Source organism: Pleurodeles waltl, chromosome 11, assembly GCF_031143425.1.
Source record: "Pleurodeles waltl isolate 20211129_DDA chromosome 11, aPleWal1.hap1.20221129, whole genome shotgun sequence".
NCBI classification, from domain to species: domain Eukaryota; kingdom Metazoa; phylum Chordata; class Amphibia; order Caudata; family Salamandridae; genus Pleurodeles; species Pleurodeles waltl.
Window position 1 is genome coordinate 432,434,347 of NC_090450.1, and position 14,638 is coordinate 432,448,984.

The following is a 14,638-nucleotide window of genomic DNA, read 5'->3' on the forward strand; positions in this document are numbered from 1 at the left end:
GTACATAAGAAAAGTAGCCATTGTACTTGGGCGGCCAGATATGTTTGAAGCCCCAGATGGTTTAACCAGCTCTGATAAGCGTTGGGCTAAGGAGAATCTCCTAAAAGATTTAGGGGCTAAGAGGGAGGAGGAAGCATTAAGGAAAAAATCAGTAAGGGATTTTATAATGCTAAAGATGGTGTTGGGTCCAGAGGCACAGCCCCTGGAGATTAGAAATGTTAGGGAAAAGACTCTCATTTCGCGATTCCATTTGGGGGTTATCAGAAGTAATTTGTGTTTTCCGTTAGGCCAGTTTGATCCAAAATCTATAAATCTGTGCCCATGTGATGGAGTGTCTCTGCAGATTCTTATTCATTTTACTCTGCTGTGTGATTTCTATGCTCCCTTTAGCGATGTCATTTACACCCCTTACTGAGGTCCAGGGGGTTTGTGCAATATAGTCCAGCTTTTTTGTGGTTGTGTATGGTCTTGTACGCGCTGGTGTGGTGGGGGGTAGGATCTTTTCTTAAGGGTGCTATAAATTGGCAGAACAATTTAAACTATTTTTAAGTGTTTTTATAATTTTGTTTTATTGTTATCGAAATACTATTCAGGTAATTACATTTTTTATGTAATTTTTATATGGGCTAAAATTATTAGTAGTTTATGAGGTGATAAATTATTCGATTTAATGAAATTATTTTTAAATTCTGCTTAAAAGTATTTATTGGGCAGGATAGCTGCTCGATTGTAATTTGGGTAGTGATTTTTATTTTATTTTTCTTGAAAAATAATTGCCAGTGTTATGTGATGTGTTGCTTATGTAATTTTATGGTTGATAATTTTCAAACCAATAAAGGCCCATATTTATACTTTTTTTGCGCCACATTTACGTCATTTTTTAACGCAAAAGCAACACAAACTTGCAAAATACAATTTTATTTTCTACGTTTGCACCGTTTTTACGTCAAATGGGGCGCAAAAAATGTATAAATATGGGCCAAAGTGTTGTGAGAACATATATCAACACCCTAATTAGATCTGCGTTATAGATGAAAATATGCCCACCAACCACTTAGGCTTAAAATACAAGCACAATCCCAAATTCTTGTTTAATTAAAACAGAAATGTTGTTACCTAGATCCTGCTACATAAAATAGCCCAATTTCATTTTTATGGATCAAATCTTTTTATCTGTATTTTCTGCTTTCCAGCTAACAACGCCTACAAAATGGAAGGTGGTAAAAGGAGTGCTAGAATTTGTAGTGCTCCCGTTTTTACTTGGAACAGTGTCTAGGGTGGGTTGTCAACTGCCCCTCTCTCATTTGAATCTTTTATATTAAAACCTGCCAACTCCCACCCTCTTTCCGTGCTAAGGGAATCTCTTGCTTGCTGTTTCTGGAGTAAGCTTTGGTATTGCATTGGTAAGGGTATCTGTTGTTAAGACTCTTCCGTTGTAGCACTCTAGTTCACTTAGATGCCTTGTGGAGGGATAATTTCCAACACTCTTAAATCTAAGTCAAGTAAGTTGTTTGAATTGTGTCAAAAAGTGTTTCAAGAATGCGCTCAATACAGTGTCAAAGTTTTGGGTGTCATGGTGTACATAAGAGTCATCTTTTCCATTCTTAAAATAAGCCAAACTTTATGTAACTCTTCCTTCAGTGTTGGGACTTTACTTTTCCATCTGTGGAATATGAATGAATTTTAACTGCAAATAAAGTGAGAGACACTCTTCCAGCTTAAAGGAATTGTCTGATCAGCCTCACAATAGGTAAACTGGAAATAATTTTCACTTTTAAAGCATATATAGATATGGCAGTCCGGCTGAATGATATGGTAGTCCAGTATGAATTGCTTGAATGAAAAGGTGGGTGGGCAAGGCAAAAGCCTAGAATGTGTCACAATGGGACATCGAAGGGTCTGATTATGACCTTGCCGGATGGGATACTCCGTCATGACGTGACGAATATGCCTTCCACTGTAGTACAAGTTCCATTATATCCTATGGAACTTGTAAAACGGCGGGCGGCACATCCCTCACATTTGTGACGGAGTATCCCATCCTCAAAGATCGCATCAGGACCCTAGTATTGTAAGATTATTAAATCCCTCTGAAATCATAGATCCCATGTACAGCGTATATCCTCCTGACACTCGGTTCATAACACAGCACTGATGCACTAGCTACATTCAGCTCAGTTTCCCATACATATAGTTAATGATATACATGTGATTGTAGACACTGTGTGTACAAAGGTGCACACTGACTCAATTTATAAGCAGGCATTTACGGCCAGCGGAGTTGATGAATTTGATGTGTATAAACGGAGAAGCAGGAGCACAAGTGCACACCATTTGGGTAATCTTACAGATCTATTTTCTACCTGAGAACTTTGCAAGATAGCTGTCAAACTAACAAGGCTGGAGGGGACGACTTCAGTCGTACCTGACACGAAGGCAGGGGCATCCAGCGTAGGTCCATCCAATCAGATTTTCAGAATAGCCAGAACAGGGCTGTCTCCCTCCACCAGGTGTTTGCTGCAGCCTGGGAAGGAGGCGGCCTCAGCCGTCCATAGCACCAAGATGTCTGGCACAGAAAGAGGTGAAAAAAAGCTGTTGAAGCAATCTAAGAAGCAGACTAAAAAGTTGGATGAGGAATATTCCGCTTTCAAGCAGAAATAGAAGGAAGTGCAGAAAAAACTGGAGGAAATGAAAGCAAAGGCCTCCTAGAAGGGTCCTCTCACTGATGGTGGAATCAAGAAGTCTGGCAAAAAATGTAATGATATTGGAAAACCTCTCTGTTTTGTGTGTTAAATGCGAAGAGCCTCACATACCTACCTGGGCTAAAACTTGTTCTGTTCCTTGTACATTTGTCTAAAATGAAATTGTTTTGTTTGTGCATCTGAGGTAATAATGGATACATGAGGTAAATGCAGCAAAATCTGATCACTGCTGTACGATGTTTCTACTAAGCTGGCTGCTACGAAGTATTAAATATATGTTCAAGGCATTGTTCACACTCCTTTATAATGCAACAAGGCGCAGCAGTTTTGCATTGTATTTCCGTGAATCTTCAAAAATATCACCTACATCATCAATGGTGTAACACCAAAAGACTGGCCTCTGCGCACCAACGACCTCTGCTGGAACAGCTATGAGCAAATATTGGCGTCATTGCTTTGGCTTTCGCGTGCCTGCTCTGGCATATTCCTGCACATGGGTGGGAAGAAAGATTTTCTATTTTCGCCATCGTGCTGAATTTAACTTGGTAACCTTGGAAAATGTGACTCACTGTTTATTGTAATACGAAAGCCTTTTTTCATCCATCTCCCCTGCTGCATTTTCTGCCCACCGTTGTGTGGTAACTACTTAAATTAGAGAAGCGGATGACGGCTGAGTGGTTGCTAGCCACGTTTATTCTGAGCACAGGCACTGCCTTGTGTCGGCACTGTTGAGCCTGAGCACCAGACACAAACTAACGCTCTGTATCCACCCATTGCTCTAGAAGAAACTCTCCAGCCCGAGAGCAAGCCATCTGCATACTTCCTGTGGTGCCAACGCATTCAGAAGCTCTGCAATCACCCTCACCTCCTTCTGAAACACAACACCCCTGTGCCAGAGGGATGTGGAGTTTCAGCTGCAACCACCTGTTCCTCCATGAAAAACTCTGCATCCCCGGACCAGCAACGGCGTACTTCCTGTGGTGTCAACACAGACTGATACTATGCATTCACTCGTTCCTCCTTCAGAAACTCTCCACCCGGGGACCAGGAGTTCTCGTACTTCCTGTCATGTCAACACAGATGATTGCTCTGCATCCACCCATTCTTGCAGCAGAAACTCCCCACCCAGGGACCAGCTGTCCGTGTACTTCCTATCCTTTCAATATAGTTTGAAGCTCTGTGTCCACCCATTCCTCCAGCAGGAACTTTTCACACCCCCAGGATCAGCCACCCACATATTTCTGCACCAGAAACTCTCAATCCCTGGGCCAGACATCCGTGTACCTCCAACAGGCTGAAACTCTGCAAATACCCACCCCCTCCAGCAGAAACTCTCCACCCCGTGGCCAACCATCTCCACACTTGTAGGTGTCCCTGAAGACCGATGCTTTGCATTCATCTATTCTTCTAGCAGCAACTCTCCACCTAAGGGCCAGACATCCACATACATTCTTTGGCTTCCTCCTCTATGCTCCTAAAGGCAGAAGAAGGTCCTTTTGGATGGAAGTAGTGGCAAAGGTGCAAGCTGGCTACCATTCCTCAGTCCACATTTGACACTGCTAAACGTCAAAACATTCTACAGCTATAACTGGCCCTTAACTTTGAAAGGCATCCTCAGTCACAACTGGAAGTTTCCTTTAAATGTTCTTCGGTGGTTACAGGGATTTAATTTTGCATTTACCATTACAAAATAGTAGAAGGCGCAAATAGTCCTATAAAAAATTGGTCATGCACCGGGGTCTACGTCTTCCTCAGGCTTGATACCTACTCCTTCCATGCTAAAAACTAACTCTTTTGGTATTTTCCCACAGGACCTCAGGCTAGGGGCTGCTTTGTTATTAGAATGGGCTGCCATAACACCACCATGCCTCCATTTTCCTGGTTTACTCATAGCCTCCTGCAGTCTTGGTTAGTGTAAGCATTAATGCGATAGCTGATTTTGCTTTCCACTTCGGCCATTCTGGTGTCTGCATAAGTTGGGGTATTATATTCCTTTATGAAAGCATGGGAAGCAATTAGAGTCAAAGTTGTACACAACAAAACTGCCCAAATCAGTATTTAGTGTATATAGCACTTTTCTACTCTACCCCTCATGAGACACAAATCACTTCTAGTGCTCCATTGAGCTTTTTCATGTTTGCTTCTTTAAAAGCCCAGCAATTCCCTTTACCTCCACAATTGCCTTCATATTCAGTTGGTAGTCCTCTTTGTGTCTTTGTCTCACCTACCACTAGTGGGCAGACTGCCAGCTTTGATCACATGGCTCCATATCACAAACATCCCTAGAAACCTAATTCTCCTCAAGTAGAGCTACCCATAATTCCAAACTGTGCCCACCATAGCTAAGCAGAACCTCTCAGCCTGCCTGCCTGGTATTGCTTCAAGCAACTCTAACTCCTTGGAATATTCAACAGCACAGTCCTCAGTCACCAATCCAGACACCACCATAGAAGTATTTGAGCTTATGACCAACAATTGATTTGGATGCCTCTTGATTTAAGAGCTTGTTAGAAATGGGGTCTTTGGTTGGAGGTCAAGTTAACCCCTGTCCAAACAAGGACCCTCACTCTAGTCAGGGTAAAGGAGAATCAGCTATCCCCCGCTCACCCCCATGGTAGCTTGCCACGAGCAGGAAGGCTTAACTTCAGAGTTCTAGGTGTAAAGTATTTGTACCAAAACACACAGCAACTTAATGAAAACACTACAAAATGACACAACACAGGTTTAAAAAAATAGAAAATATTTAGCTAAACAAAACAAGACCAAAACGACAAACATTCAACATACACGAGTCAAGTTACTAATTTTAAAAGCAAGAGTCTTAAATCCTTTAGTGAACAGTAGAAACACTGTTAGCGTAGAAAAGTGTCTGGGTAGCGTCAAAATAACATGCACGGACGAGTGTGCATCGAAAAAGGTAAGCTGTGTGTCGATTTCTCACCCGCAAGCGAGACCGTGCGTCATTTCTCCTTCTCTGGTCGGGTCGGCGTGTGTCGTTTTTCCTCTCTGCTGGAAAGCAAAGCGTCGATCCGGGCAAGCACTCGGGTCCAGGCAGGCGTTGCATTGTCTTTCCGCACCCAGCAAGGTTTGCATCGAAAATCCTGCCGCAAGGTATCAGGAAAACCGCACAATGTGGGTTGCGACGTTATGAGCCTCCGTCAGCGGGTGTTGCGCGTCGTTCTTCCAGCTACGTGCATCGATTTTCCAGCCATGATGCCGGTGGAGCATTGATTTCTGCTGCGAAGCCAACGGCGTGCCGTTTTTCAGCCACGTCTTGGAAGGTGCATCGATATTTTCCCCGCACGGCGGTCTGTGCACGGATTTTCAGTTTTGGTCTGCCAGTTTCACCTTCGAAGGACCCAGGAACTGGATAGGGCACCACTTGGCAGGGCAGGAGTGTCAGCAGAGAGTCCAGGTGCTGGCAGAAGAAATCTTTGATGGTCCTGAGACTTCAACAACAGGAGGCAAGCTCAGGGCAAGCCCTTGGAGATTCCTTCACAAGCAGGAAGGCACACAAAGTCCAGTCTTTGTCCCCTGGCACAGAAAGAAGCAGCAAATGCAGGATAGCTCCACAAACCACAGTCTCAGGCAGGGAAGCACTTCTCCTCAGCTCTTCTCCAGGCAGAGGTTTCTCTTGATGTCCAGAAGTGATCTAAAGCCTGTGGTTTTGGGTGCCATTCTTATACCCATTTTGGCCTTTGAAGTAGGCTTACTTCGAAGGAAAGTCTCTCTTGTTTGTGAAATCCTGTCTTGCCCAGGCCAGGCCCCAGACACACACTAGGAGGTTGGAGACTGTATTGTGTGAGGGCAGGCACAGCCCTTTCAGGTGTAAGTGACCACTTCTCCCTTCCCTCCTAGCACAGATGGCTCATCAGGATATGCAGGCTACACCCCAGCTCCCTTTGTGTCACTGTCTAAAGGGAGGTACAAACAGCCCAACTGTCAAACTGACCCAGACAGGAAATCCACAAACAGGAAGTCACAGAATGGTTTAAGCAAGAAAATGCCCACTTTCTAAAAGTGCCATTTTGAAACAAGCAATCTTAAAACCAACTTTACTAAAGGATGTATTTTTAAATTGTGAGCTCAGAAACCCCAAACTCCACATGTCTATCTGGTCCGAAAGGGAATCTACGCTTTAATAATTTTTAAAGGCAGCCCCCATGTTAACCTATGAAAGAAATAGGCCTTGCAACAGTAAAAACTGAATTTGGCAGTATTTCACTGTCAGGACATTTAAAACATCTTAGCATATGTCCTACCTTAAATATACACTGAACCCTGCCCATGGGGCTACCTAGGGCCTACCTTAGGGGTGTCGTACATATAAGAAAAGGGAAGGTTTAGGCCTAGCAAGTGGGTACACTTGCCAAGTCGAATTGGCAGTTAAAATCTTTCAACACAGACACTACAGTCGCAGGTCTGAGCCATGTTTACAGGGCTACTAATGTGGGTGGCACAACCAGGGCTGCAGGCCCACTAGTAGCATTTGATTTACAGGCCCTGGGCACCTCTAGTGCACTGTACTAGGGACTTACCAGTAAATCAGATATGCCAATCATGGAAATCCAATTACACATATATTTTACATAGGAGCACTTGCACTTTAGCACTGGATAGCAGTGGAAAAGTGCCCAGAGTGACAAAAACAGCAAAAACAGAGTCCAGCACACATCAACAACCTGGGAAACAGAGGCAAAAAGTTAGGGGAGACCACGCCAAGGATGAGAAGTCTAACAGAGCTGCTCATAGATGATAGCAAAAAGCCCAGAAACAGATAAGTGTGATAGAGAAGAGTGAACAAGCTAAAGCTGAGAAGGCCACATCTGTGCTAAAAGGTTGGTAGTAAGGAGGTTTTTGTGGCTGTTTGGGTGTTTGCGTGAGTCATCTAGAGCTTGGTATTGGCCGCTACGAGCTGGGGAACAGATCAGTGTGCAGAGACTTTTGTATTGTGTTAGGCGTCAGAAAGTGTAACAAGGGTATAGCTTAGTGGTGTATATAGGAGCAAAAGAAAATACTTGAATATGTGCACTTCCCTGATGGATGCTCATGGATGACCTGAAGAATGAAGCAATTTAATAATATAATTTTAAGTTCAAGTTGAGTTCAAATAGCATAAACATTGTATGAATAAATATCAAATGGTCTTATTTTAGATGTACTGATATTGGTGAGCGACAGTCTGCTAGCAATCCTAGTGATGGTAATGTTTGAATTCTGCATACACGTTAGTGGTACGGCATTACTGCAGGTGGTAAGCACATTGCGAATAAAAATAACACCAAAGAAACACATCCTTGGGTCTAGTTTGACAGCACAACTGTTTTTAAAACCTATAGTTACCATTTCATTAACATATACATAGAGTGAGCTTTTTCTCCATCTAGAGAAGTATTTCTTTCCTACCTCATGCTATTGACTGATATATCATTCCACCTCCTATGGAGCATTTGCATTGGAATGTATGACAGACATCTCAAAAGTACAATGAAGTACACTGAAGTGCATTGAATCGGTACATATTAAGGGTCAGGGGCCAGATGTAGCAAAGGGTTTTTCCCATTCTGTGTCAATGGGAAAATGTGTTTGTACATATGGCCCCAGATGTACTAATGTTTTCTGCAGATGCAAAGGGAACGATTCTCAAAATTGGACACTTTGCAACTGCAAAATGCTACTTTATTATATGGCAAACCTAAATTGCCATTGGGTGACACATTACTGAAGCACAATTTGGGTTTACGACTACATACCGAATTGGTATTCGGAAGTAGTGTGTTTAGGGCATCCCTTCAAAACAGCGATTCGGAATGGGATGTATTAGTGTTTTGAAATCCAGTCGCAAAACATTTATGTTTTATTGACTATTGAAAGGTAGTGGTATGCTGTTCAGAAACAGGAAATGGTCCCTAAGGGGACCCTTTCCCTTTGTAAATCCCAACAGAAGATCCAGGAAGAGGTTATAACCCTCCTCGTGACACAGTCCTGCGCAATAATTGCCTGGTTTTCAGTTACAGTTCAAGCAATATCATGGACTTTCAATTCAGTTTGTCAAATGAGAAGGTAATGTCAACGTTTTGGCCTGTGGTGTATTCTTTAACACATTAAAACCAGGTCTATTGGCTTTTTTTTATTGGTTGTTTAAGCTTTACAGCTTCAAAAGGAACATTATTTTACAATATGATGTACATGTTATGATAAAAATAATGGCAACCAAAAATAAAAGGGCAAATTGAAAGTAATAGCAAGCAGAAATAACTGTGTACATTGAATGGGTAATGAGAGCAACTGTGCAGGAAAAGTCAATTTCTCTGTCACTGCATGATTGTACTGTGAGAAAAAAAGAAAAAAGCGACTAATGGAAATGCTTGAATTAGCAGGTTTTACAAATGTTTGAAGTGGCCACAGGTAGTGCCAGATTTATTAAAACATAACGAAGCACAGCACAGAAAATGGAGTTGCTACGCTGCGTTGTGTGAAAGGAAGAGAGCAGATCAGTGCCATATCTGAAAAGATGATTGCTGTTTTTTCTATCCCTTCACTGGCACCCTTTTGCCTGCCATGTGCTAGCACATACACCCTTGTGCCATAGTACAAGGGTGTGTTTGCTTTGTAAAGAATAGTTTTTGTACTGGAAAGGGAGCCTTTGAGTAGAAAAATGATCCTTTAATACTTAACCTGCTTTGTATGTGTGCCATTCAGTGGGGCACTCACGCAAAGTATGAAAAAAAAAAGGAGGACTGAAAACATTTCTACTAGTTACGACTGCCTCAAGAACAGAGTAAGATTTTTGTGCAAACCCCGTCTATGATCGTTTGTAGATAGAGAATTGCATAAAAAAACAATGGGTAGTTGCATGAGAACGCCCATGCACCACCCATTGAATAGCCACTTGACACACACAAAGCATCGCATTGTGCAGATTTGTGCTACTTTAGGAAACCATCCACCGCAAAGCCTGATTTGCACTGGATAGTAAATAGTATGGGTTTGCATCACAGAAGTTAGGGAAATATGGAATTCAAAAGACGTTTCTTTTGAATTCCTCCTCTTTACTCATAGAAAAAGACATGAATTAAATGATTTTCCTTCTCACACTACTTGTCTGAACATGGGTTATTCCCTGACTCCATGCGTCACTTACACCTGATTCACACCAAGTAAGATTTGAAAGTGCATGAAAATGTGAGTAATGCACTGCAAATGTTTGTGAATTCTCACGAAGTTGTGACTGTGCATGATCATCCCATCTGCTTTGCATTTTTCTGAACCCACCGAAACTCCTCAAACCCTATGAAACGCCCTCTTTAGCACATTTGTTTCCCATGCTGAATATGGAGGTTTTACACACTTTGCAGTTTCTCTTCAGTTGACACCGCTTCTGTGTAACATGAACATTTTGTCTTTAGTAAAACACGAAGGCCTTTTTACGATATGGCTTGTAAATAGGGTGCTAATGCCCCATTCACCAGTCATTACATGTAAGAGGCCAGAGATGAAGAATACTATTTGGGACCTGGTATTAACAGGACATTTATAGCATGTTTTCACTTTGCCATTTACAAATTCCGCATGCTCTGTGCAGGTGTCATTTGTAAACAGAAAAACAGGGGGAAGTACTCTATTTGGCGTTACATTAAATAGTATTACTGCCTGCTAATATCAGTCAGACAACTTTTAATCACGCAGAATGGTATTACCACTGAAAGACAGGCCATAATAACAGCCTGCTCTACATGTAATAAAGACCTATTTTACTACTTACGTAAGGAAGACGTGCGCCTCTAACAAGTTTTATGGCATGTCACTCCATCTCTGTGGTTACATTTCAATGTCAATGTTCCAGCCCGCCTTAATAGAGAGTCTCTTCCGCAAAATGGTAGAGATAGAACAAAGATAAACAGTGTTTGGAGAAATTCCAGGAATTACATGTACTCTGTTCCCTAAAGATTTAAGAGTGTTATAATAGGCTTGGAGACTGTGGGAGATCGGCTTACATGTCTTCCTTGCTTGGCTCCTAAAATGTATTGTTAAGAAACTAAAGACGCACCTGTTAAGATAGTGATACTCAAAATAAGGCCCAGGGGCTGAGCCCCCGGTCAACAGCAGCACTAGGCTGCTGAAACAATTTAAAAGGATGTTAAATAAACAGGCAAGCAATTATTTAAAGGTTAATAAGTTAAAGAAAGGATGTAACTAGGGTGTTCTGCTCCCCTTAAATTTAGAAACACCTTCATTTTTAGAGGCATCTTGCAGCAAAATTGTAAAGGTATGATAAACTGTTCAAAATTCAAAGAGTGTATTTAATTAACATGCACAACTGTTTCACATTAGTACATCAGATTATATCATGCACTGAGAAGTATTTTTTTAAAGTGCTAGGTTTCAAACATGAATTTAGAAAGTTTCACCCCTACCCCCAACCCTGACAGGAATGCTAATGATGAACTAAGAGTCAAGTGACACTCTTTGGGTGACCTGGGTGTCTATTATAATGAACAACATTATAGTTTATTAAATCAAACACAGGAGAAGGTTTTGTACTTCACACATCCTGAAGCCATGATTTTGAGATCCTCCTCTGTGATAATGAAGGTAAAGGAGGGAAAGTGAAATAAAACAAATGCCTAGGATCACACAATTGATTTAAGTGAAGAACCCAGAATTAATCACAATTTATTGGCTTCACGTTGTGCAACTGAGACACTGGCTGTATATGCTTTGCCTCCCCCATACCGGCTGTGCCCCCAATTCCTCCCCCCCAACAACCCCTGATCACCATACTGGTGGCATCAATGCGACCCTCAGTCACATCACAGACCAAACTTTGTGGCCCCTGGGAAAATGTGAGTACCTATAAGTTAAGGAATCAGCAGAAGCTCATTTGATAGGTACATGCCTTTTCTGCCAAACAGGAAACATTTGGGACATTACCTTGGCTCTTTGCATTTGTGCTTAGTTCTCTGTTTCTCCCAGAAAGGTTTTCCCCTTCATAAGAATACTTACATGCACACATAAGATTATTTCGAGAGCTTGTTTTTTGTGGGAACAAACACTGTATATGAAATGCACACAGTGGTTGTAGCTTGTGCTACTCATTATCAAATCCGATAAAAAAAAATCATTTTTAACAAAGTAAAGAGATGACAACTTCTAGACGAAAGTAGCTCCAGGCGGGTTACGGAATAAAAGGAAACAAACTCTTTGCAGCATCCCACCCACAAGCAAGCAAGAGGTGGCAGGTGTTCACTCACCCGTGTAGGGCTTTGCTCATGCAGTGATTCATGCAGGCTGAGGAGCAGGGCCTCTGAAGAGCATGTGTCATGTGCCTTTGTCCTTTGACATTGTTGTGATGTTCTACGTGGTGGTTTGTTTGGCATGCAAGACGGGCAGGCAGACCTGGGAGCGAGCCTCGTTAGCACTCACACAAGTCCCACACAATGAGGACTTTGCCTGCTCATAATAATAATAATGTAGTGTGTTCATCGGGTACAAATGCATCATGTCCATTATGTTTTTCCAGAACTTAACATCTGCATGAATTTCTGGAGGCAGTTAATCATTTAGAGTGCGAATATAAATTGCACAGTGCTGGCATGGTGAAATTACTGGGGCCAGAATTACCAGTTCTGGCCTATAATAGCTTCCCAGTACCGTGAGTTTTGGTCGCGGATTTGTGGAAGAAACCCCCAGGCATGGTTATCCCTGATTTCAGATACTATCCTCATCTGAATTCCCACCCGTTTGAATGATGCACGATGGGAGGTTGGGCGCCCGTGCAGGCTCCAGGCCTGCTGTAGCAGTGTCCCGTGCTCTCCTGCGGGTGGTGGTCGGGCTCTAATTGTGTCTGCAGCCCACACCCAGAGTCTGTGGATCTTTTACTGGGGGCCGAAATGCATTGAGTAAAATCACGCCTGGTGTCCCCACACTCAGTAGTTTCAAACAGAGGAACACCAGCAATTTGGGATTGGTCTATGGATAGAAAAACAACAATATTAGGTGAGAACATCAGCAACATCATTTGAAATGGTACACTTCTTCGCAAGCCTTCAAGATTGTTGCAGTATCTGAAAGCTCGCTTCTGACATTGGCTGTGATCTGTAGATAATGCTCTTAAATCCCGGCAAGACCAGCTGGGCCTTCCACCGTTCCAAGATTAGCACAGTGAGTCACCTTAACTTGTGATAGTTACACGTGATATTTACATTGCTTAGACAGGGCAGAAGTGCTGTGAAAGTGCTATATGAAAAAAAAAAATCGTCATGCAGAAGTCCTGAGGCAGTGGTTCAGCTCGATCAAGGATGTGCTTTTCTCTAATCCCACAGCTTTAGAGACCAGGCACAGTATTTGGCTGGAATTTCTTACTGAAATGAGGAATGGCCAAACAGCAGTGTCAATGCATAATTTGTCAATAAAAACGTGCCGGTGCCGAAAGGCCTGCTCCTAAACACGCGGCTGCTGCAACTAAATGTGCAACACGGAATACTGAGATAGCGTAATCTTGAAGCCATCTCTGGCCTCTTCAATCCATCTGAAGCCACTCCCTGTCATTCAGCTCCCTCTTGCAGATTTCTGCTTTTTTACATTGAGGTGCTTTTTCGTTTTTTCCTTCCTCCGTCTTTCCCAAATGTGTCTTTTGCTCGCAGCAAATGCTTGAGGCAGAAGAATAAGCGCCGGCCCTCAAAAATAAGTGCCGGTGCTCCGCACCGGAAACAACAAGCTCAAATTAAGCACTGAGCAGTGTGTTCCGATTGAAAAAACTCACTGCCATCCTTCAAAACCAAATTAATAAGCAAACCCCCAAACCTTAAGATTTTGATAAGTGCATTTTTTTTGTAGTGGGTTATTGCAAGTATTCTACAGAAACACGAAACCAACGTTAATTACATTTGAGCTAAAGAAATCACTAATTTACACCTAAAGTGTTACATTCTTAAATGTCGCACAGCTGAAACCGTCATATATGGCATTTACATTTAACGAAGGAAATAAACGTTCAAATACATACGACCGCCCATAAACCTATGACAGAAAACAGAAACAGCATAGTACAGCAAAGCTAATAATGCAACAGAAGTGCAGACCAGCACATCTGCAAGCTGGAATAAGCAACTCAATTATAACACCCTAAATCTAACAATGATCCAAGCAGAAACATCCGTGGTAGCATAGACACTCCTATTTTGTTTTAACAAAAATCAGAAGCAGTCAACTGCAGATTGGTTAAAAATGGCATAAATATATATATTGCATGAAATGCATTAGTTTTGTTAGCATCATATTTATGTCCCTATAATTCTTTACTGGCACTGGTCTTTTTAGAGGTACAATTTTCTTCCTTGCCTGCTGCTTCCATGAAAAGCTCACAGAGTGAGACCACCTAAGCAGCGTCAAAGGAGGAGAATAGGTATTTATCCGAAACCAATCTCTGTACTTTTAGAAAATCTCCTATAACATGATAATGTCCCCAAAAATGCTTGATAGTTGTCAACATGAATTTTTCTCTAACACTTCTTTTACTATGGAATTGTGTTTTAAACAGCGCCATGAAGCTTGTGTGTATGAGCATGTAGGAAAAAAATAATATAATTTAACATAACATAGGATGTCATGGAACTAGTGTTAAAAGTTCTGAGTAGTGGTATCCCCAAATCCACTGATCCACAGTAAAAGAGTCAATTCTTGTGCCTAACCATGGCAGGACACTTAGGTAAGATCAATGTCAAGGGATTCAAATTTTTTAAGTAACTAGGGGCTATATTTATCAAAGAGTTGTGTCGCTCTTGCACCTCAAAAAAGGGTGCAAGAGTGACGCAACTCCTAAGGCAGATTTACCAAGCCTTGCCTGGTTTGATAAATCTAAAGTAGCCAATGCAGCACAAATGGCTGTGTCATGTTACTCTGCCTCGGAAAGGCATTCCTTTAGTGGAGTGTGG

At 42.1% G+C, this 14,638-nt stretch overlaps 2 protein-coding genes across 2 annotated transcripts in view; one reads left to right on the plus strand and one right to left on the minus strand.

The window, feature by feature from the left end:
• LOC138265773 (vesicle-associated membrane protein 1-like) overlaps positions 1-14,638 on the minus strand; it is a 330,957-nt gene that overhangs the window by 302,060 nt on the left and 14,259 nt on the right. The window lies entirely within an intron of this gene.
• On the plus strand, positions 2,563-2,793 carry TMA7 (translation machinery associated 7 homolog). Its single transcript, XM_069215383.1, is given in 1 exon segment — positions 2,563-2,793. A coding segment is annotated over 1 exon segment (231 nt).